The sequence below is a fragment of the Zalophus californianus genome, chromosome 3 (genome assembly GCF_009762305.2).
Source record: "Zalophus californianus isolate mZalCal1 chromosome 3, mZalCal1.pri.v2, whole genome shotgun sequence".
In the NCBI taxonomy this organism is placed as follows: domain Eukaryota; kingdom Metazoa; phylum Chordata; class Mammalia; order Carnivora; family Otariidae; genus Zalophus; species Zalophus californianus.
The window spans coordinates 101,860,318-101,885,691 of record NC_045597.1 but is presented as its reverse complement, the minus strand read 5'-3'; the positions used below and the strand labels follow the sequence as shown (position 1 = coordinate 101,885,691).

Below are 25,374 nucleotides of genomic sequence, written 5' to 3'. Positions count from 1 at the left end.
AAAAATGTTACTCATTTTTGACACTTAACTAAAAGAAATCAGCCCTACAAATTAAAGTACATGTCTTTTCACAAAAGCTGTAAGTAAGATTTGGTAGAAAAAGAAACCATTCACAGTTTTTCCAACCAAGACAAAAACTAATCCTGTTTCAAAGATAGCCTTGTTCTTCCCTTCTCCATGTCACAAGATATTGAAAAAGCTTTTCCTTAGAATCCCTTCTAGAATGAAAGGAAAAGTAACTGTACCTAGTAATATTAATCACTTACTATGTGCCTGGAGAAGACAAATAATTATCTGTTCTCAATGAATTGTGGAAGTAACAAGAATATTACTATATGCACATAGTGCCACCTTAACTGCCACCCTTCTAGAATTCTGGGTCCATTAAAAAAAAATTAAAATTAAAAAGAACTTCTGGTCTTTTCATGAAGATGGTGCCAAAGGCCAAGAAGGAAGCCCCTGCCCCTCCCAAAGACGAAGATGAAGCAAAAGCTTTGAAGGCCATGAAAGCAGTGCTGAAAGGCGTCCACAGTCACAAAAAAAAAAAGAAGATCCACACATGGCCTACATTCCGATGATCCAAGACACTGTGTCTCTGAAGACAGCCCAAATATCCTCAGAAGAGCACCCCCAGGAGAAACAAGCTTGATCACTGTGCCATCACCAAGTTCCCCCTGACTACTGAGTCAGCCATAAAGACAACAACACACTTGTGTTCATTGTGGATGTCAAGGCCAACACGCACCATATCAAACAGGCTGTGAAGGAGCTCTAAGACATTGATGTGGCCAAGGTCAATACCTTGATCAAGCCTGATGGAGAGAAGGCATTTGTCTGACTGGCTCCTATGATGCTTTGGATGTTGCCAACAAAACTGGGATCATCTAAACTGAGTCCAGCTGGCTAAATCTAATTTTTTTCACCACAAAAACAAAAACAAACAAAAACCCTGAAGATACGTTTCTAGAGGATTAAGAAATCATGTAGCATAAAGTTATTTTAGCTTCAGCTGCATTATTAATGGTACACTTCCTGTCATTATTATAAGGGGAAAAGGTTTGATAGTTTCTGAAGACCTGCAATGAGACATTTGTACAAAGAAATTAAAGTTTAACAGGAATCATCAGTACTAAAACTACTAGACAATACAAGATCACAAGTATATCTAAGTTTTAGAATTCATCAACTAGTTCTGAATAAATCTAGAACACTTTCTGGACTTCTTCAGAAAAGTAAGAAAATCCTATAATTCAATCATATAAACCATATGACTCTAGTTAATTATATATGACTACATAATCCTTTAATCCCCACATATAAACACATAAAGTCAAAGAGTAAGGTGGGATCATGGAACAATAACTTAAAATGAGAATACTTTAAATTCTAAGGTCCTCTACAATTATCGCAGAAGTCAGTGGATGAGAAACAATAAGGAACTAGGAAACAATTTAAGAGATAAATTTAATAATTTAATAATCCAATGATTTAACAAGAGGAACTATTTATTGAGCATTTACTATACAAAAGGCCGTGTATTAAATGTGATACACGAACACACACATAATCTTATTTGATCCTCTCAATAACTCTATGCATATACTGTTGTCTCTATTTTACTGAGACTTGAAGAAATTAATGAAACTTGTTCAAACTGGCAGACCTAGGATTTAGAATACGGTCTAACTGATTCTAAAACTCTTAATACCAACCCTCCACTGTCTCCCTAATACCCCAAGACAAATTCACCAATGGCAGGAATTTTACCTTCTACATCTTTGTATTCACCATTATGTAGCTAGCAAAAATGGCAAGTGCTAATTAGCATTTAATGAATAGCATGTGATGAATTTTAAAGAACCCAAGAAAATAATATTTTAGAGAAATGCATCATTACTATCATCAATAAATATTTAGTAACTCCATTAGCTGAATGGTAATATATCAGGTTATATGGAAGAAAGGTGGTTTATATAAAAACAGAAATATCTTCATACGTACTAAATGAGAGAAAAAGATGGAAACACACATTGAGGAGGAGACGGGTTCAGAAGACTTCATGAAAGAGATACATCTACAAAAATGATAAAAGAAAGAAATGCCAGACATGGGATACAATAATATTATCCCAAAGGCAAATTAACATTTTTTCAAGTATTTCTATTTATGATATTTCACTTGATCCTTTACACCTCTTTCCCTCTACCAGAAAATAGGTTTGCAGATGTGGTACAACTCTACGGAAGGGCTCGTTCTTCCCCTCACATACAACAGGTCCAGAGGATGGCAAAAGGCAGAAAGTGCTGCACTAACAAGAACGGAAGATGCAAACTGCCAGAAGAAGAAAAAAAGGGAGTGATATAAAAGCCTTAGAAGAATAAAACTCAGATCATGAGAAAATATGTGAGAATTCTGAGATGTAGACTGCTTAAAGCTAAAAGACAAGAAAGAAATCCTGTGGGCGCCTGGGTGGCTCAGTTGTTAAATGTCTGCCTACGGCTCAGGTCATGGTCCCAGGGTCCTTGGGATTGAGCCCCACATCAGGCTCCCTGCTCGGTGGGAAGCCTGCTTCTCCCACTTCCACTCCCCCCTGCTTGTGTTCCCTCTCTCACTGTGTCTCTCTCTGTCAAATAAATAAATAAATAAAATCTTTAAAAAAAAATAAAAAATAAAAAAAAGAAAGAAATCCTGCTAGTGCTATTCAAGACTTACTAGGATTCACCGCTGCTGACAAAGATTTCTTTTTTAGTGGTATTAACCGAGAAGATCACAAATGTAAAAAAACAAAAATGTACCTTTTTGATAGGTGAAATAAAGTATAAAGAATACATTCAGTCTTCCTAATCTGGAAGATGGGCAGATTGGTGGGGAAGGAACATAATTTCAGGAAAGGAACATAAGCATGTCTTACCCAGCAAACACTGAGGATTTTCAGCTTTTCGAACTCTTACAGACCAATGGGGAGCCTGAATAGGATCCAAATCACTAAAATACAAAACAAAATAAAGATCCTAATTATGACAATGTACAACTCATTAATTTATCAAAATGCAGCCTAATTAATTATATAAAAGGACAAGCAATCCATTTTGCCTCCCTTAAACTTACTGTTATTCAGATGATAAGGCCATTTGGTTAAGTTTAAAAAAAAAAAAAGAAAAACCAGAATCTTAAGAAATCAAAGTTTGTAGACAAAAAAGCAAAAAAGAAAAACCATAATCAAAACAGAATAATCAAAACACACATATAAAAATTATTCTGAACAGGCAATGTACACTGATAATCTAATAAAACAGTTAATTTTAGAAATAATAAAAAAGAAATGATCTTAATCAGTTTTTTATAACACTAATAGTAAAAACAGAGACTACAAAAATTTGCACAAGATCAAATGTGCCCTGTTTTCTCAATTAAATAGATTATTATACATCCACTTAATGGATTATGCAGCAATTTTAAAAATAACAACACATCTTTATTTATGGGCATATAATATGTAAAGATACATACTAAATAAGGCAAATATATAAATTTAAACTTTAAAAATATAAGCTCCCATAAAAATACTGAATCATTATGTTGTACATGTGAAACTAATATAGTGTTATATGCCAATTACATCTCAATTTAAAAAAAAAGTATACACCCCAAAATGCTAACTGGCTATTTTTTAAGTAACAGGATTGCATGTAGTCCTTATTTTCTTCTTTATAGCCATCTAAATTATGTGATTAAGAAAGCTCATGTTACCTTTATCATCAACAATACAACCTATTTATTTTATGATTAAGAAAGCTCATGTTACTTTTATCATCAGCAAATACAACCCACTTATTTTAATTACAACAAAAAAGTGTCCTATTTCTCACTGTTCTGCATCATGCATGAGAGATACTAAAATCGTGTTCCTCTTTCTCCACATTCTTCCTAATGTTTGCTATAATTTTTGAGTTGTTTCCATTGCACAGGAGTATATGACTGGGAAGTTTCGTTATTTATGACATTTAATGTTCAAATATTACTCCCACACATTCTAATGACCATCATGTCTTCAAAGTATTTCATGAACCACTTCTAACTAGCTAAGAAAAGTTCAACAGAATTATGCACTATATCCCTCTTGAAGACATCTTTGCTAAAACAAAGTAAGACTGAGATTGTTCAGGGTAGGGGGGATGGGTTAAATAGGTGATAGAAATTAAGGAGTGCACTTGCCATAAGCACAGGGTCATGTATGGAAGTGTGGAATTACTACGTTGTACACTTAAAACTAATATAAGACTATATGTTAACTAACTGGAATAAAAATAAAAACTTAAAAAAAGGGAGACTGTTCATTATCCCTGAACTAAAGATCACATCCCCAAGGTCAACAGTTTAAAATACATCTCTAATACATAATCAGCCTAAAAAGCAACCTTTAAAAGTAAAAAATCAACCAACCTAATCAGAAAAGAAAAAGGAAAGTTGCTAACCACTTGACAGTTAATTTATTCTACTGAAATGTTTCAATCTCAATATACTACTCTTAACATACTTACGAATAAACATCATTATCCACAATGATACCTTCCGTCAGGTGAGGCCATGTAGTTGCTAAATGGAGTTCACTAAAATAAACAAAACATAAAATATATCCAAAAGCTTTAATATTGTATGTATATCCTCTGACTCAGCAATTCTACTTCTAGAAATGTATTCTAAGTAAATAACCAGAAATGTACATACAAGTATGTTAAAAGTGGTGCTATCTATAATATAGTAAAACAAGAAACTAGTTTATTAGCAAATGGTAGCACACCCATATGAAGTTAATGTCTTGCAGACATTAAAAACACATACTATATCTAACAGCCCAAAAGTGTAAATAACCCCAAAATCTATCAGCTGATCAATGGATAAATAAAATGTGGTATTAGCCATATAATGGCATATTCTACACCAATAAAAAGCAATGAAATACTGACCATGCTACAATACAGATGAACCTCAAAAACATTTTGCTAAGTGAAAGCAGTCGGACACAAAAGGCCACATACAGCGTAACACAATTCATATGCAATGTCTAGAACAGGCAAATCCATAAGGAAAGAAGGTAGATTAGTATTTGCCTAGAGCTGGAGGGCCTGGAGAGATCAATGGGATGACAGCTAAGAGGTGAAGGGTTTCTTTTTGGGATGATGAAAGTGTTGTGGAATTAGAAAGAGATGATGATAGCACAACTTTGGAAACACTAAAAACCACTGAATTTTATACTTTATACAGTGAATTTTATGGTACATGAATTATATCTCAATTTTGAAAAAATCATGTTACAGATCAGAGGTTAGCAAACGTTTTCTACAAACGACGACGTAGCAAATATTCTAGGCTTTTGGGACCATATAGTCTCTGTTATATTCTTGGTTTTTTCTTTTAAAACTCTAAAAAATGTAAAAGAGATACAGAAACAGGCTACTGGCCAAATTTGGTCCAAGGTCATAGTTCGCTGACCTCTTAATATAGATAAATTTTAAGTTTCAAAAAGTTTGCATGTAAAATAAAGAAAGCAAGCCACAAAACATAGAGGATGACATATATTTATAAAATATACAAACATACCAAGTGAAGAAGAGTTATCGTAGCAGGCCTGATACTTAGAAAAGGATAACCTGTGAGGTTCACCCTTGACTTGCCATCTGGAAACTTAGATTTTGCAGGGTTCCTATCATTCCTTGATAGGGGTGGCTCACTGTGCCTAACCTACTGCCTCAACAGTATGGTTTATGCTGAACGCCTGCTTTCCTTCTGGTACATGGAGAAAATGCCTAAGTAACCAGCCTCAGATAAACACACCATGTGCTGAGTTCTCTAATGAGTTTCCCTGGTGAAAGAAAGCCTTTCACACATGTCACAATCCATTGCTAGGAGAATTAAATGTGTCCTGAGTGACTACACTGGGAAAGGACGCTGGTCCTTGGTTGGCTCTGAACCTCACCCTATATGCCTTTTCTTTCCTGATTTTTGCATTACATCCTTTCAATGTAATACACCATAGCCATGAGCACAATTAAATGCCGTGAATCCTCCTAGCAAATCACTGAACTAGAGAGCCTTGCAGAGACCAAGTTGTCATCAGTGACCATCGATGAGTAATGGGATTATGAATTTAGTGAATATTTTTTTTCCTGTCAAGACTTTGAACCCACTTCTTGGAGAGTTAAGTTTGGAGAGCAAAGAAGCCAAAAGAACCAATTACTTATTTTCTCTAATCTTCAGTGGTGCTCAACTGACTGGCAACTCCAGTCTGGACTCTATATTTTAGAATTCACTGTGGTAACAGGGCCAGAATCTACAACAATATAGTATAACCTTGGTTAATAACTGGACACTAGCCACCATTGGCTCAACGTATTTTCTGAACTGGGTCCTATAATGGTCCCAATTAAACTTCTGTGTTACCAAATACCTCTTCAGTAAGTTGATTTTTTGACTGAATTAGTCACAGTTGACTACTATAGTTTACAATTAAGAAACTTGACTAGCAAACATGGTTTTTGCCTCTTTTTATGTTTTCTAAATTTCCCTTACTTAGCATAAATTTATTACTTTCATAATAAACAAATTTTTAAGGTAAAAAAATGACTAGACAGTATGTGATATTAAGGGACATAAATGATTACAAGTTTAAAAATCTAAGCTCTGAAATAATTTTAGGTATTAACCTCAGATTCATTTCCTAAGCTTTTATGACTATGTTCTCTCCTCACCCTCTAACTACAGACAGGAGTTTCAGTGTCCTCTGACAAGGAGAGGACACTGAAAAATGCCTCATTCCTTCTTCCACCACCAAAGATTCCTTTTCAAAAGCACTGTGCATGCCCATAGCATTTGCTAATCACCATGCAATTTAAATGGTTTACCATACACACCATCTCATCCCCAAATTATTTCTGTACTCTTCTTTGATCATCTATTTCGCTGCTGATTCCTCATCATGACTTAAAATTAAGAAATATTTAATAACTAATTCCTTCACATTTCTATTACTAGGTCAATTTTATTCTATCTCCCTAAAATTTCCTCTAAGCAAAATCTAATGAATGAACCAGCTGGAGAGCCACAAATATACCATTTCTCCCTTATTTATTATGCCTTGATGGCAACCTTCTTTATCCTCTGGTAAATTTCACCAAACTCTTCCCTGCATCAAGGCCTTTACACAGGCTCTTCATTCCACCTGCACTGGTCATTCTCTCTCTCTCTCTCTGCCTGGCTAAATCCTCCCTAACTGAGACACTTCCTGTCAGAACACTTTCCTGATGGCATCCCAATCCAAACTAGTCTCTCATTTTACTGTTATTATAACCTGTACATTTCCTTCAAATTACCCCACAGCTTATAAAACTGTTCACTTATTTAGGTGATAATTTTGTCCATTTCCTTCAATCAGATTGTAAATGCCAAGAAGCCAGAAAGTGTTTTATTTACTTCTATAGCTTCCTAATTCAGCATACTGCCTGGCACATATAATAAATAAGTATCAATTACAAAAGATACTTACTTTATCTTTCCCTTGAGTGATTTTAAGTTAAAACTACTATTATTTCTACCTCTATGTAAGAGTATTAAGAATGTATGTATGCGTGATAATCTCCCCACGACAATATGCCACTCGCAAAGAACCTCCTTCATCCCTCCCTGAAAGAGAAGATTGGGAAGCACAAGAAGAAGTGCCTGGTGCAGAGCTCCAAATCCTACTTCATGAACATGAAGTGCCCACGAGGCTACAAAAATCACCACCATCTTTAGCCATGCACAGTTTTGTGAGTTGGCTGCTCCACTATCCTTTGCCAGCCTATAGGAGGAAAAGCAAGGCTTATAGAAGGATGCTCCTTCAGACAGAAACAGCACTAAAAGCACACTGAATCAAAATGAGTGGGAAACCAACCCAATAAACACATTTTGGATACAAAAAAAAAAGAGAAGGTATGGATGTTTGTGCATATTTTTTAATTAGCCAAATAGTTTAACTAAACAAATAAGACAATTTCTAAATCAGCATTATTTATTTTTTCCAAATATTTTGCTCTCAGTGATTAAATTTTCCAAGCCTTACATTTTTTTATAAAGCAAAATTTTCTTAAAGTTCAGTAGCTCTTCTAGAAAAGCAGCTGGGTAATCTAAGAGGTCTGACTTAAGCCTTAATTTGTACATTTGGAAAAAGTGGTCAGGAAAAATGTAAAAACATTTGTTAATTCTCGGTGATGACTACATGAAAGTTTGTTATATGACATTCTCTGTGCTTTTCAATATATAAAATGTTTCCCAAAAAGTAGGCCATGAATCACTTCTATAAAGAATAGTAAGTGGCATTATACACATTTTATGTATTATTTGAAAGCTTCTTTTACTTCTAAATTACAGAGGAAAAACAAAACAAACGGACAGACTGTTAGGTATAGGTCTGCTTCTGGTACTATACTCATTCCAGAAGGCTACAAAACACAGTAATTAGTATTAATAGAATTTAAAAAGTAAAGTCCCAGGGCACCTGAGTGGCTCAGTCAGTTAAGCATCTGCCTTTAGCTCAGGTCATGATTTCAGAGTTCTGGAATGGAGCCCCATGCCAGGCTCTCTGCTCAGCAGGGAGTCTGCTTCTCCCTCTGTCCCTCCCCCCTGCGCTCCTGCACATGTGCTCTCTCTCTCTCAAATAAATAAAATCTAAAAAAAAAAAAAAAGTAATCCCATAATTCAAATGATATCCCACCTTATAGGATCTTCACAGGCACCAAATGGTAATTTGCCAAACTCCAGGCCCCCAACTTCTCCTCCTACAAGGGCATCTATATCTAAACAAAAGGAATGTTTTTCCATTATTCAGCAAAAAATGAAGAAATAAGAATTTAATTAGGTTAGCTCTTTGGGCAATCACAGATTTAAATGTGCCTATATCAAGAGCACACACAGAAAGTTAGAAAGCAAACAGTCTTTAACTGGACTGCTTGTAATAAAAGCAGTTATAATAAATAGAATGTTATAATAAAAGAACAATTCCTATCTGTACAGTGTTTCATTCAAGCCATGCATTCTACATTTTACCCTTTTGAAATATTCCTTAAACAATGCTTGAGAGAACATTAATCCTGTAAATTTTTTTGCATTTTCTAAGAATGTGATTAATATCATCTAAAATAAAGATTATCCAAGTATTTAAAAATGTAATCACCAACCTACAGTTCTTCTGTCAATAATTTCTGAATAGCAAATCAGTTATCATTAATAAATTTTTATTTCAGTTGGCAGTACACAGAAATATTTTAAGTTCAACAAAGAATTTCCTGTTATGAATAGTATCTGAGATTAGAGGCGAATGTAGCTGGTAAATCACTCTCCTTAGCTCCACCCCTCTTAAAGAACTAATAAACACTTTTAAAAGACATCAAAAAGATTTATTTCTCTTTGAAATAATTCAAATGGTTATTTTCATTACTTGCACTATACTGGGAATTCCACAAATTAAAAGTCCATTGTTGAGTTATGAATATTCCCCAGATTTGCTAAAATCATGTTTGACAATTACCTACAACCTAACTAAATTAAAATTAGTCATTAAATAGGGCTCAATTACTTGATTCAGTAAACTTTCTCAAGTCAATTTCATTCCATTTTTCCAACTAAAGAATGCTTATAATAATAAAGATTACAATGACTAGGTTTATTACAAGATGTGAATTTTTAAGAGCTTCACAATGTGTAGTAAGCATATTTTATAAATTAATAAGCTAAAAATTATTACTAAACAGTGCAAAAGTTTTAATTCAATTAAAAGTTCCGAAGTGGGGCACAGGGGTGGCTCAGTCAGGCATCCAACTCTTGATTTCAGCTCAGGTCATGATCTCAGGGTTGTGAGACTGAGCCCCATGGCGAGCTCCACACTGCGAGTGGAGCCTGCTTAAGATTCTCTCTCTTCTCCCTCTCTTTAAAAAAAAAAGCAAACACACACACACACACACACACACACACACACACACACACAAAGTTCAGAAGCAACACTGTGGAATGAAAGTATCCTGGGATTTGGAGTTTGACCAGTGTTTGAAAGCAAACTTTATCATTTGATGACCATGTGACCCTGAGCCAGTTACCTATGTTCTCAAAGACACATATATTCTTTAAGAAACGCCACAGATAAATGATAATTACATGAAATAGTATATAAAATGCCAAGCACAATGTGTGGCCCATATTACATGTTCAAATCCCTTCCTTCCCTTTATAGGAGAAAATATTAAAAATTTATATGGCCTTCAATTCACTGCAAATGGTTAATATTTTGGTCATCGTTAAAAAAGAATTGGCAAGAGAACATCAATAAAGGCTTTACTGGCAATCAAAATTATAATGCTAACATTCTGCCTCTTGGGCTTCCTCTTAGATCACCACAGACTGTATCATCTTGGGAATATTTAAAATTGACTAATAATAGAGCAGCCTTTGAAAAAAAGGAAAAGGAGGGCAGGAATTGAAACTTTCACAGAGAAGATGGCTACAAATTGTCTAGAGGGTATTGTCTGGAAACTAAAATTACCAAAATGAACATTTGAGTCTTTCTTCTAATTTAATTCACAGCTTAGCTTTTATTTCCCTTTGCTATAGTTTAGTTGCAATTCTTTTATTGTACACTAGAATTTCAAATCATTCTGTGGTACATAAATAAAATACTGATAGCATATATAACTACCAAAGGCTAAGGATGTACTACATTATTGTAATATCATTCCAAAACTACCTATTTTCCATCCTATAAATAACCAACTACTTGAAATAAAAATAAACAGTAAAGAATGTTGTTTTATTCTAATTTATTTTTCTCTGAGTGGGGCAGAGTGAGAAATGTTTCAGGCTAGTAAAATCCTTGTAATTGTTTATAAATTTGTATTACATTTCTTATAGATATACTTGAATATAATTACACTTCTATGTGAGAAACACCCAGGAACCAAACCCTCACTTAATTAGGCTATATGTCCAGTAGGGTGAACTTTTCTAGAACTTAGGTTAATATCTTGTTCACACCTGCAGCCCAAACATCCTAAGCTGGCCCATTATAGGTTAACAATTAATGATTACTAAATGAATCAGTTTATCAGTATATACTGCTTTATGGCTAAGTGGGTAAATTGGTTTTAATTACATCAAAAGCAAGTTAAAGTAAAATATTCTAGAGCTCTACCTATTGTAAGTATATGTGTATATACACATTTTTTTTCTTTTCTGCTTTCCTTATTTAGCACTCTTCTTCAATCTCTACTTTCCATAAGGTTCTCAGCTTATGAGGGTGGCTTCCGTTATTACATTCTAAAAACAGACATTTTAACCATTCACTACATACTAATTTGCAGCACAGGATCCACAGCAGGGGGATGCTTTATAAATAATGTCAGCTTTCAAAGACAGATTGTCACATACAGAGTAATGCTGTCTCTAGAACAAACTTCAGAGCTTTTTTCAAGAGGAAAAAAAATGATAAAGGCAATGAAATCAGCAATACTGCATTTAGAATGAATTACAAACATTTCAAATTTAAAACATTTGAAACACACTGTTAAATGAGTTTAATTTCTGAATATATTTTCTTTTCCATTTATATTCAGTAAGTTAAGTATACTCTAAATTATCTCACCTGGAGGTTGCTGAGGCCAAAAATACTGCTGCCAATCCTGAAGTACATACGTAAAGCGAATAGCAATACTAACTGGAGGCAAAGGAGTTAAAGGACATCCCTAGGAAATAAATGCAAAGACAATATCGTATAGCTTTAAAAAAAGTGTTTTAAAAACAATGCCAGAGAGCAAATTACATGAACATGAAGCTGTTTAAACTACTAACTGGAGGGGCACCTAGGTGGGTGAATGGTTAAGCCTCCAACTCTTGATTTCAGCTCAGGTCATGATCTCAGGATCCTGAGATTGAACCCCTTGTGCTGGGCCCCACATTTGGCCCATGTCAGATCCCTGGGCTCGCCGCTTGACATGGAGACTGCCTGTCCCTCTCCCTCTCCTACTGCCCCTCCCCCAGCTCGTGCTCACTCGCACTCTCACTCTCTCTAAAATAAATAAATCTTTTAAAAATAAACAAATAAACTGCTACCTGGAAACAAACTAAATGCTCCTTCAAAATAGTTTTAACAATTTTAATTATACAAATATAATTTCTTACTATTCTGTTCAGCCATAATGAATGTGAAAAAATCTGATTCATTTTTTAAATAAGTGAAACTATTATAAAGTGTAAGACTAGGATTGAGGAGATGATGTCTTTTCTTTCTTTCAAATGAAAATAAACTCAAGTTAAAGCCAGTCTTGAATATTTAACCATAATTTTAGACTAAGACAAATGGTCACTCATGCAAAATATACTAATGAATCAGTTAACATAAAATTTAGATTCATCTTTGCATTCATTAAAAATCATGAAAATAAATATCACCTAAACATCCTATGATCTCAGCTTGCCTTAATAATGGTTAACCTACATTAATGTGGAGTAGGACTTAATATAAAAGGATTCACCTATGGAACATGTGAAACTATAAATTCAAGAGTATTCTGCATATCTAACCAGTTACCAGGTGTTGCTGATACTGACCAGGAGTAATAAAAGACATTTAGCTCAGTAGCCGCATCTATAAATGTCACTAGTAGCTTTAACCAAATACAAACTCAATCTAAAGTCACAATACAAGGTGGTTGCCCAAAAGAAAGATAATTCAGTTTTGGGCTGCTGTGTCCTAAACAAGCAAGGTAAGATTCTGGCTGGTTAGGAATAATAGACTTCTCAGTCAAGTGCAGATATTAAGTGAGTGTTCACCCATAAGATACAAAGAGTCTAAAAACCATAACAAAGTTGCTTTGACACATAACCTCTGCTCCAGTTACACAGCAACATAGATAAATATAGAAGAGATAACCAGAAAGGAATAGCTAGGATCAAACATGACATAAATATATCTTTTTGGGCCTAGAAAAGGTACACAAAATCCAAAGTTTTAAGTGGGGCTTAAGGCACATGCCTGCTAAGTTCCAGGTGTGGAAGAAGGCAGTGACAGCCTAATGGAACTGGAAGTTCAACTCTGCCCAGAGTGAGCGCACTATAATACTCTGCTTAAGGCAGACACTGGGACAGGGCACACCAACTTGGTACAGTAGCATTGTTGGAAATTAGGGGCTGGGGAGAGTCACTGAGTGAGGGGGAGAAAACACTCTCATAATCTAAGCAAGCAATCCAATAACTCCAAGACCAAATGATCAATACCCCAGTATCACCACAGAGCAAGAGCCTCCAAACACCATTTTAAAAGTCAACTCTGAAATTTTCTACAGGTAGGGAGCAACCACAAGATTACAGAGCCACAGGGGAGGATGGGAGAGAAAGTAAAAATTTTAGATAGAACATTCATTCTAAATGAGCCTGCAAACAAAATTTCCACAAAACATGAAGAAATGTAGTTCTAAAAGAGATAAATATCCAAATCAACATTCAAAAATATAAAACCATGATATATAAAGAGCATCTGAAAGAAGGAAGAATGTCTAGATGAAAAAAGACTAGAGTATGAATTTTCATATATTTAGAGGATTATGGCAGAATTTAAATTTAAATTTTATGTACCTCAAAGGGCAAAACTGACCCCCCCAGCCCTGCCAGAAGGAAAGCCTTTTCTACAAATTAGATCTATGCAAAAATGAAATAAACTTCCAGTGAAGGGTGAGTCCTCTGGAACATTGCAAGCAGGTGTTAAAGAGTAATTTTTATAAAGATAGCTTTAGCAGTGCCTGGGTGGCTCAGTCGTTAAGCGTCTGCCTTCAGCTCAGGTCATGATTCCAGGGTCCTGGGATCAAGCACCACGTCAGGCTTGCCACTCAGCAGGGTGTCTGCTTCTCCCTCTGCCCCTCTTCCTGCTCATATGCTCTCTCTCTCTCTCTGATAAATAAAATCTTTAAAATAAATAAATAAATAAGCACATAAGCATCTCCTTGAAACTGAATGGAGAGAAAAACAGATGGATGGCAAGGACGGCCAGGACAGAATGACATTGGGCTGCTCAGCGGGAAGCCTGCTTCTCCGTCTCCCACTCCTCCTGCTTGTGTTCCCTCTCTGTGTCTCTCTCTGTCAAATAAATAAATAAATAAAATCTTTTAAAAAAAAGTAAAATAAAGATAGCTTTAGAGAGATATTACAGAAGAGTCACATACTGGGTAGTTTTAGCTATGTAAAACCCCTAAAGTACCCAAACAACTCTCAATTATTGTAAGTTCAACTCTTATCAAATCAATTTTGAGGGGCGCCTGGCTTGCTCAGTTGGTAGAGAACACGACTCTTGATTTCAGGGTCATGAGTTCAAGCTCCAGATGGAGCGTGGAGCCTACTTTTAAAAAAATCAATATTGAGAGGTGTTTGATATCTAGGTGAGTGAGTTTTGTGAAAGTTCTGCCAGATAATGTGATGAACTGATTAAGAACACTTTTTTTAAAAGTACAACTAGCAAACTGTCATAATCTAAGTTAGGCTCCACAGATCAAGGTGGTCCCTAGTTTCAATAAAGAGAAGTTCAGCTACCTAAGGGACATAAAAGATCCATGAAAATAATGTTCACTCATGTTTTTGAAGAAGGAATAAAGTATTAATATTTGCATCTGACCAGAAACCTGATCTGACCAGAAACCTGATCTAAAAATACATAATTGAAAACTTCTGGTGAGAGAGCAAAGGGAAACAATTGGGACAGAAATATATACATACTTACCTTTTTCAAATATTTCTCAAAACACCACATGTAGAATGAAGAAGTACTTAAAGCTTTTCAAAGTTTTTGAAAAAAAAAATTACATACATACACAGAACTCTTAAAATATATGCTCCTATGATCTTTTGGTGGCGATAAACACAAGAAACTGCTAACAGTAGTTATTTTGAGGAGCGAGATTGAGAAATGAAAGGAAGCTTTTACTTTATTTAAATTTCTTAACATGGTGACATGCATTACTTTTTTAAAAAAATGTCAAATGGATTTATCTGGGTGGTAATAATCCTACCACTACACTATGTAGGGCCTCAACATTGAAAACATTTTTATGAAATTAGTTCTAATCCTAAATAGCTACCATGTTTCTCTTACTAAAAGAGAAACTTCAGCATTTTCCTCATTATTTTTTCCTTTTTAAGATTTCCCAACCATCAGAAAGACTGCAAAACTAGTATAATTAACAAGCAGCTACCTGAAGCACACTCATCTGGGGAGGTTGGCCATAGCTGACCCCTGAACATGGCTCTGAACTATGCAGGTCTACTTACAGATGAGCTTTTTACAGTACAGTACTATAAATGTGTTTTGTCTTCCTTATGATTTTAATAACATCTTCTTTCCTCCAGCTTACTTTATTGTAAGAATATGATATATAGTACATATAACACACAAAATATGTTAATCAAGTGTTTACGTTACTGGTGTGGCTTCCAGTCAACAGCAGGCTAATGATAATCAAGTTTTGGGGGAGTCAAAAGTTATAAGTGCATTTTTTGACTATGCACAGGGGTGGAATGTCAGGATCCCAATCCCCGTATTGTTCAAGGGCCAACTGTTTTACTATTAGAGAAGAAAGAGTAGAAAGAGATAACACAGTAATAAATGTTAACAAACTGAACAAAATTAGTTTAATTAGTTGTTCTTTAGTACACTAAAAAATCTAACTGGATACTGTTTCTTTGAACATACATAGTAATTTATATAGTCAATTATATCTTCCACTAATTACATTATCATTATAGAGAAATGTTTCTACATACTCAATAAAATTACCAAACTGCTACTTTCATCTAGATCCCAGATAAGACTGACAATATCAATACAAACTCACAATCTTTGATTTGAAGATATCCAGCAGACCTGATAAATGAGTGTACTGATTTGGCACTTTCCGAAGATGAACCATTTCAAAATCAGTTCGGACACCATGACCCTGACATTCTCCCACATACATTCTTCGCCATTTGTGATGAATTTGCACAAAGAGTGGCACCTGGCTGTAGGACACAATTAAATAGGAACAGATTTTAAGTTCATTAAACACTAATTCCTAAATCTAAAAATTTCCCCATTATTTTAATCTCAAATATTTTAAAACACTAAGCAAGGATCATTTATCAGACTTATATTTATAAGAGACACTCTTAGTTTCTTTTCTCCATACACTAATAAGCTGAAGAAACGATCATCTAGTGGAACTTTAGATTCAGAAAATTGTTTTAAAATAGCTGAAAGTAAAAAAGAAAAAGGCACAATGAAAATTTTCTTGAATAAAAATGATCACATTAAGATAGGGACTGAAGGACTCCATAAAAATCTGCTTTTTGCTCCTTTTCCTGCTTCTACTCTTGCTAGGACCTACACCCCCACTTTACACATCCCTCAGTAGTTTATGTCCTCCTTGTAAGAGACAAGGAGTTAATGATTTCTCTAGAAAAGATAACATTTAAGGAAGGACCAGGTGAGAATAACCAGACAAAGCTATCATATGTGCATTCCAGACCACCAGCACTAGACATATCCATGTCAAGATACCCAGGCTCCAAGGAATAACACATGGGCCTTCACCTTTGATCTAACCAGTTCCTGGATGCCTGAGAGGACACATACACCAGACCATGATCTTCAACAAAAACCTCCAGGCCCAAAGCAAAGATGAGACTTCCTTTCCTGAGTCTCTCAGATATTCTTTACCTGCACTCTCTCTATGCCTTTAATAAATACTGCTTTCATCTCTTGCTGGCTCACATTTGACTATATCCTGCATGCATCCAGGGACCCCTTTGGTTGGTCCTGTGGGACCCTCTCTGGGTCCAGATCAGGCTTGCCGGCATCAGTATCCTATCAGCCTTTTAAAGGCAAAATAAAATTTGATTCACAGGTATGAAGCAATACAAATCAAAACAACATTAGTGGTGAAATATTTTTTACTTTATCATTTGAAAATAGGGCCAATCCTTATTATTCACAGATTTGCATGTTTGCAAATAAGCCTACTCCCTAAAATTTATTTGTAACCCCCAAATCAATACTCTCAGCATTTTCAGTCATTTGTGGACATACATAGAGCAGCAAAAAGTTTGAGTCATCTGACTTGGGCAATTTCAGTTGAGGTTGAACAATACAACGATCTGTTTTTAAGTTTGAAAATTAGATTTTGTAAAAAAATTTAAATAAACTAAACATTTGAAAGCAAAACACAAAAAGTATAACTTACTCATTTCAAATATTCATTGAATATTTCAGTAAATTTCCCTTTAGAAATGCACTCACTAAAGGTTTTGAGTTTGTCCTTCTATATGATATTCCAATAAATGTACAAGTAGGAATCCTAAGAATTTTTTTTAAATCTAACTTAGAAACCATTTTCCTTCATAAATTATAATTAAAAATATTTTTTAATTCATTGTCTAGGTTTTTTCAAAATGTCCACCTACCAGCCAGTGTTTCCCAAAGCAATAGACACAGAACTTAGAAGAAGATTGCACTTAGATTCACTGAGAACTGCATCATGGTTTGCAGCAGGGGCAATCACCACAAACTCCCGCAGTCCATACCTTTAAAAAAAGAACCACTGCCATTAAACAGGGAAAACTTCAGAATACAAAACCATTATTTGAAAAAAATCTCCCTGCATTTTAGCAAGTCATGTCGGAGATACAGGTGTTTCTCTTTTTTTTCAGTGGGAACTGAACTGACAATAACATGAATTTCCTTCATTTAGTAAAACACTTCCATTATTCACCTAATTCCTCTCAATTCTTAACAAATTAAAAGCAATTTGCTGAAATCACAAAAGAAAGGCATGTTTAACAGTTTTGTCTTAAAAATTAAGTTTCCAAGACTGAAATCTTGCTTTTAATTAACTGATAACATTAAGTCCAATGATGTGGAAAGATAGTTTGATAGATTCCCTAAATGGGAGGAAAATAATTATCATCCATCATGTATTTGTGCTGTCTAAATGTGAAAACGTGGTTTACTCAACTAAGGAATTATTCTATTGTTGTTGTTGTTGTTTTAAGAGAGAGAGAGGGTGGGGGGCCAGCAGAGAGAGTGGGAGAGAAGAGAATCTTAAGCAGGCTGCACCCCCAGCACAAAGCCTGAAGCAGGGCTCACTCACAACCTCGAGATCATGACCTGAGCCCAAATCAAGGGTCAGATGCTTAACTGACTGAGCCACGCTGGTGCTCCAACGAATTCTTATATTCTTTTACTCAATAACACATCAGATAGGAGTCACAAAATTATCAGAGAATGGCTTACTCTTGCTACGATATCTTACAAAAATGAAAACTTCTCATTTAGTTGTCAAGTCCTTTAAATAACACAAATTTGTGGCCAAACTTTACAAAAATATAAGATCAAGGGCACCTGGGTGGCTCAGTCATTAAGCATCTGCCTTCGGCTCAGGTCATGGTCCCAGGGTCCTGGAATCAAACCCCACATCAGGCTCCCTGCTTAGCCAGGAGCCTGTTTCTCCCTCTCCCACTCCCTCTGATTGTGTTCCCTCTCTCGCTCTATCTCTGTCAAATAAATAAAATCTTTAAAAATATATATATACATATATATAAGATCAAGTTAGTGATTTTGCCTATTGAAAATTCCTGCTCTAGTCACTCCTAAATGTATTTTTATTTAATATTTTTAAAATTAATTATGAAAGGCATTACCCATTTGCCTAATTTATTTTAACGCTGGATATGTAGAGTTGTGAAGGCTTATATTTATGAACATTCTCAAGAAATCCCACAGTGATAAAGATCAAAAAATAAAAACAGTCCAACCCATAATCTGTTTATTGTTTAGATGACAAAAATTTAGTTCATCTTCTCACCTTGCCTCTATCCTCCTACCCCTGAAATCAAAAATTAGTTATACAGAAATGGCATTAAATACTGGAAAGAATCCAGAGCTATGAATTTTAAGCTCTAAAGGTTTTAAAAACACTTTTCTCTTTTTTTAACGCCCTTGGAAGAAAGAAAACAAAACAAGTGAACATTTTTCCTCATGCCATCGCCCACACTAGAGTGAAACCACAGTCAACAGTTCTTGGTTATTCTGGGGCGCCTGGGTGGCTCAGTTGGTTAAGCGACTGCCTTCAGCTCAGGTCATGATCCTGGAGTCCCAGGATCGAGTCCCGCATTGGGCTCCCTGCTCAGCAGGGAGTCTGCTTCTCCCTCTGACCCTCCCCCCTCTCATGCTCTATCTTATTCTCTCTCTCAAATAAATAAATAAAATCTTAAAAAAAAACAGTTCTTGGTTATTCTTCCAGAAATAATCTACCCATGTACTCATCGTACCCTCAAATAAGATTATAATATTTATGCTTTCTGTACCTCCTTTTCAAAGGGTAATCCCCTACTGATCAGCACTCTGTCTCCAGGGTTATGCCATTCTTTTTTTTAAAGATTTTATTTATTTGAGAGAGAGAGAATGAGAGATAGAGAGCACAAGAGGGAAGACGGTCAGAGGGAGAAGCAGACTCCCCGCCGAGCAGGTGGCCCGATGCGGGACTCGATCCCGGGACCCCAGGGATCAATGACCTGAGCCGAAGGCAGTCGTTCAACCAACTGAGTCACCCAGGCACATCCTGTATTAGACCTATTTGAGGCCTGAGACAATGCCTTCAACTAAGCAAACATTAAGTGGAGGCCTTAAAAAATGAGAAAAATCAACAACAAAAACAAGCAACCTGATTAAAAAGTGAACAAAGAACCTGAATAGACATTAGTCCAAAAAACATATACAATAGGAAAACAAGCACATGAAAAGATGTGGTCAACATCGCTAATTAGGAAAATGTAAATCAAACCCACAGTGAAATATGACTTCACACCCACTACGATGGCTATTGTAACAAGCAAAACAAAATACATAACAAATGTTGGCAAGGACATGGGGAAGTGAGAACCACTGAGCATGAATGGTGCGATTTAAAACAGTACAGCCACTATGGAAAAACAGTACAGTGATTCATCAAAAACTGAAACATAGAATGACCAGCAGTTTCATATCTGGGTATATACCCAGAAAAATTGAAAGCAGGGACACAAAGAGATACTTGAACATGCGTGCTCACAGCACCTTATCCACACAGCCAAAAGGTGGAAACAACCCAAATGCCTATCAATAGATGAATGGATACACAAATGTGATATATGTACACAGTGAAATATTATTCAGCATTAAAAGGAAAAGAAATTGATACATGCTACAACAGAGATGAACCTTGAAGACTTAATGCTAAGTGAAATAAGCCAGTAACAAAAGGATGAATACCATATGATTACATTTATATGAGGTACATAGAGTAGTCAAACTTACAGAGACAGAATATAGAATGGTGGCTACAGGGCCTGGTGGGTGAAGGATTGAGGAGCTATCATTTAATGGGTACAGAGTTTCAATATGGGATGATGAAAAGTTCTGGTGATGGTTGCACAAAAATATGAATGTACTCAACACCAGTGTATACTTAAAAAATGGTTAAAATAGTAAATTTTGTTATGTTTTACCACAACAAAAAAATTTAAACAAATATATGAGCAAAACGGATACATATTTTAAAGAATAAGAAATATTAACAGCTAAGCATTCTATTCAAAGATGTTCAACCTTATTAGTGATTAAGAAAATAAAATTAAAAGAAGATAATCACTATTTACCAATTAAATTGGCAAAAAATATAAAATATTGGTAAGAGCCAGTATTGGCAAGAGTTTGGGACATGCCACAGGTGGTGGTATGAACTTTTAAAACATTTTTGGAGAACAAAAAGGCAGGATATATCAATATTTAAAATTCACAAACTTTGTACTAATTATATTTCTTTTTATCTATTTTACAAAAACATTCATACAAATGTGTATCTTGAAGATACCGTGGGTTCAGTTCCAGACCACCACAATAAAGCAGATATCAAATCAAGCACGTATAAATGATTTTTTTGGTTTCCCAATGCACATAAAAGTTATTTTTATACTATACTGTAGTCTATTAAGTGTGCCAATAGCATCTTGTCAAAAAAAATGTAAATACCTTAAATAAAAAATACTTTATTACTAATAAATGCTAACAATCTTCTGTCAGCAATCACAGATTACAACAATAAATAGAAAAATAATGAAAAAGTTTGAAATACTGCAGGAATTATAAAAATATGACAGAGACCAGAAGTGAATAAATGCTACTAGAAAAACCGACTTGCAGATAGACTTGCTCAACATAGGGTGCTACAAACCTTCAATTTGTAAAAGATCAGTATCTGCAAAATACAATAAAGGAAAGCACAAAAATGAGGTATGCCTTTATGCATAATGATGTTCATTGTAATAGTTTCATTGTGAAAACTAAAAACAACCTAAATATCCTTCAATGGAAAAAAAAATGGGTAAATAATTACAGAACCCTCTCATACTACAGGATACTTGTCACTAAAAAAAAAAATAAGGTTTTAAAAAAAAGGTTTACTGACATAAAGGCAATCATGAAATGCTAAGACAAATGTATATCAGAAGACGCACAGTAAAATCTAATTTATGAAAAAAAGTCACAAGTCAAAAGCACGAAAATACATAAACATATAACTAACATACTCTTAAAATATCCAGATGGACATATCCCATATTTCCTATGATTTCCTGCTTGGTTGTCCAAAATTAATAAGTATGAGATGTTTAAACCCCCTTTTTATATGTGTGTAGAAAGGGAGGGATGGGGAGGAAAGAATAGGAAAAGTGAAGGGGGAGTATAATGGTACGGTAAGTTTCATTAATAAATCTTTATGTATCCTACAATATCTAGTCTAGTAATTTAAATTTATTAGGTGTTCAAACATAACAACACAAATAAAAATCCCGCCATGGCAATTTTTAATAATAGAACTGTTTTTTCTGTTAGATAATCTGTTAGATTACATTATGTACATGCTAAATACTAAATTTAAATACAAATGTGCCTTAGCATCACATTCTCCAACTGAGAAAGGTAGGACAATCATTCATTTTTGTCTACTTTGTTCTAAGATACATTTTTCTTTCTTGCTCCAATAAAGACTGAAAGCAACAACAAATAACAAATATGTGCTATACCTGTTCTTTATCTTGCATAGAAAAATCATAAAAACACACACCAACTTTGAATGCTACCATTTTACATCTCGTACATGTAGAGTTTCTTTCTTAATTTAGAAATATATTCAGGGGTGCCTGGCATCCAACTCTTACTTTTGGGTCAGGTCATGATCTCAGGGTTGTGAGATTGAGACTCATGTGAGGCTCTGCGCTGGGTGTGGAGCCTGCTTAAGATTCTCTCTCCCCCTCTGCCCCTCCCCCCTCCAAAAAGAAAGAAAGAATATATTCAGAGCCTCCTTGAATAGTATAAAGAATATATGCATAAAATACTGGAGCACCAAAAACAGTAATGATAAATAAAAAAATTTCTTGGACATATTTATACCTACCATGTACAATATACCTGAGAAAATGGAAGTGTTCAATAAGCAATTTCTTTTTTCAATTTCATCCTCCCAGACATCTTTGGATATTGCAAACTGTACCTTTAATTTATAATCTATTTGGATTAATTCTGGTAAAATCCAGCAACTTTACACAGTGTAGTTCCATTTCCTCCCCTATTCTTCTGTACAATACTGTCACATACACTACATTTACCTATGTTATAAACTCAACAGTACAGCATTATAATTATTGCTTAAGCAATATTAGGGGCTTTTTTAATTAAAAGAATATCCCTTTTGTATGTACTAGAGTATTTCCAATGCTCTTCATTCCTCCTATGGATCCAATTATCATCTCTTTCTTTTAACACTGCCTATAAGGTAGGTCTCCCGGCAATGAATTCTCTTTGTTTATGTAATGGTGTTATTTCATCTTTATTTTTTGAAAGATACTTGTGCTGGATATAGAACTCTTGGCTGGCAGGTTTTTTTTTTCCTTTCAACACTCAATATCTCATTGCACTGCCCTCTGGCCTCCAATGTTTTTGTCAGCAAATAGTATTATTCTTTTGTACATGACAAATCATTTTTCTCTTGCTGCTTTCAAAATTCTCTTTGCTTTGGGTTTCAGCAACTTGATGATAATGTGTCTAGATTTGGTTGAGAGTCCTGGGTCCATAAATATTTTTTCATTGAATCTAAGAAGTTCTCAGCCATTATTTCTTCGAGTATTTCCTCCCCCTGCCCTTTCCTTCTCTTTATCTGGGACACCCATTATTACATGTATGCTTTGTAACACCTGACACTGAACCACAGATCTCCTAAGTGCTGTTCATTTTTCTCTGTTCTTTTTTCTTTCTGTTCTTTGGATTGGATAATTTCTATGAATGTTTCAAATCCACCAACTCTTTCTTCTGACATCTCAGATCTGCTTTTGAGCTCATCTGGTGAAAGTTTATTTCAGTTATACTTTTAAACTCTAAGGCTTCCATCTGGTTCTTCATTATAATTTCTGTTTCTTGAGACTGCCTATTTGATGCATTGGTAGCATATTTTTAATTCTCTGAATATACTTCAGTTTTTTTTAACATACTTATAACTGCTTTGAAGTTATTGCTCAATCCCACTAAGAGTCAATTTCTACGAACTTTTTTTCCACTTCCATATGGATCACACTTTCCAGTGTGACCCTGTATATCTAGGAATTTATTGTTGAAAACTACATTTAAGGAGCTGGAGAAAGAATAGCAAATAAAGCCTCAAACCAACAGGAGAACAGAAATAATAAAGATCAGAGCAGAAATCAATGAAATAGAAACCAAAAGAACAGTAGAAACTAGGAGCTGGTTCTTTGAAAGAATTAGTAAGATTATAAACCCCTGGCCAGACTTATCAAAAAGAAAAGAGAAAGGACCCAAATACATAAAATCATGAATGAAAGAGGAGAGATCACAACCAACACTGAAGAAATAAAAAAAATTATAAGAACATATTATGAGCAACTATATGCCAACAAATTACATAATCTGGAAGAAATGGATGCATTCCTAGAGATGTATAAACTACCAAAACTGAACCAGGAAAAAGAGAAAACCTGAACAGACCCATACCAGCAGGGAAATTGAAAGAGTAATCAAAAATCTCCCAATAAACAAGAGTCCAGGGCCAGATGGCTTCCCAGGGGAATTCTATCAAACATTTAAAGAATAATTAGTATCTATTCTTCTGAAGCTGTTTCAAAGAATAGAAATGGAAGGAAAACTTCCAAACTCATTTTACGATGCCAGCATTACCTTAATCCCCAAAGCAGGCAAAGACCGCATCAAAAAGAAGAATTTCAGACTGATATCCCTAAAGAATATGGATTCCAAAACACCCAACAAAATCCTAGCTAACAGGATCCAACAACACATTAAAAGGGTCATCCACCACGACCAAGTGGGATTTATCCCCAGGATGCAAGAGTGGTTCAACATTCACAAATCAATCAGAGTGATAGAACACATTAAGAGGAGAGAGAAGAACCATATGGTCCTCTCAATTGATAAAGAAAAAGCCATGTGACAAAGCATAGCATCCTTTCTTGAATAAAACTCTTCAGAGTGTAGGGATAGAGGGTACATACCTCGATATCATAAAAGCCATCTATGAAAAACCCACAGCAAATATCATACTCAATGGGGAAAAACTGAGAGCTTTTCCCCTAAGATGAGGAACACAGCAAGGATGTCCAATATCACCACTGCTACTCAACTTAGTACTACAAGTCCTAGCCTCAGCAATCAGACAACAAAAAGAAATAAAAGGCATCCGAATCAGCAAAGAAGAAGTCAAACTCTCACTCTTCGCAGATGATATGATACTTTATGTGGAAAACCCAAAAGACTCCACCCCAAAACTGCTAGAACTCATACAGGATTCAGTAAAGTGGCAGGATACAAAAATCAATGCACAGAAATCTGACGCATTTCTATACACCAACAACAAGACAGAAGAAAGAGAAATTAAGGAGTCAATCCCATTTACAATTGCACCAAAAAGTGTAAGATACCTAGGAATAAATCAAACTGAAGAGGCAAAGGATCTGTACTCAGAAAACTATAGAATACCAATGAAACAAATTGAGGAAGACACAAAGAAATGGAAAAACATTCCATGCTCATGGATTGGAAGAACAAATATTGTGAAAATGCCTATGCTATCTAGAGCAATCTACACATTCAATGCAATCCCTATCAAAATACCATCCACTTTTTTCACAAAAATGGAACAAATAATCCTAAAATTTGTATGGAACCAGAAAAGACCCCAAATAGCCAGAGGAATGTTGAAAAAGAAAAGCAAA

At 35.0% G+C, this 25,374-nt stretch overlaps 1 protein-coding gene and 2 pseudogenes across 3 annotated transcripts in view; 2 read left to right on the top strand and 1 right to left on the bottom strand.

Moving 5' to 3' along the window:
* Positions 1 to 25,374, bottom strand: part of RAB3GAP1 (RAB3 GTPase activating protein catalytic subunit 1) — a 117,446-nt gene that overhangs the window by 39,969 nt on the left and 52,103 nt on the right. For all 3 annotated transcript variants that reach the window (XM_027589529.2, XM_027589531.2, XM_027589532.2), the window contains exons 6-11: positions 17,506 to 17,625; positions 15,900 to 16,065; positions 11,666 to 11,765; positions 8,750 to 8,831; positions 4,542 to 4,610; positions 2,912 to 2,985 (exon numbers count right to left, since the gene is read on the bottom strand). In XM_027589529.2, coding sequence (XP_027445330.1) covers positions 2,912 to 2,985; positions 4,542 to 4,610; positions 8,750 to 8,831; positions 11,666 to 11,765; positions 15,900 to 16,065; positions 17,506 to 17,625 — 611 coding nt within the window. The remainder of the gene's footprint in view (positions 1 to 2,911; positions 2,986 to 4,541; positions 4,611 to 8,749; positions 8,832 to 11,665; positions 11,766 to 15,899; positions 16,066 to 17,505; positions 17,626 to 25,374) is intronic.
* LOC113919802 lies at positions 432 to 888 on the top strand (annotated as a pseudogene).
* LOC113919803 lies at positions 7,648 to 7,896 on the top strand (annotated as a pseudogene).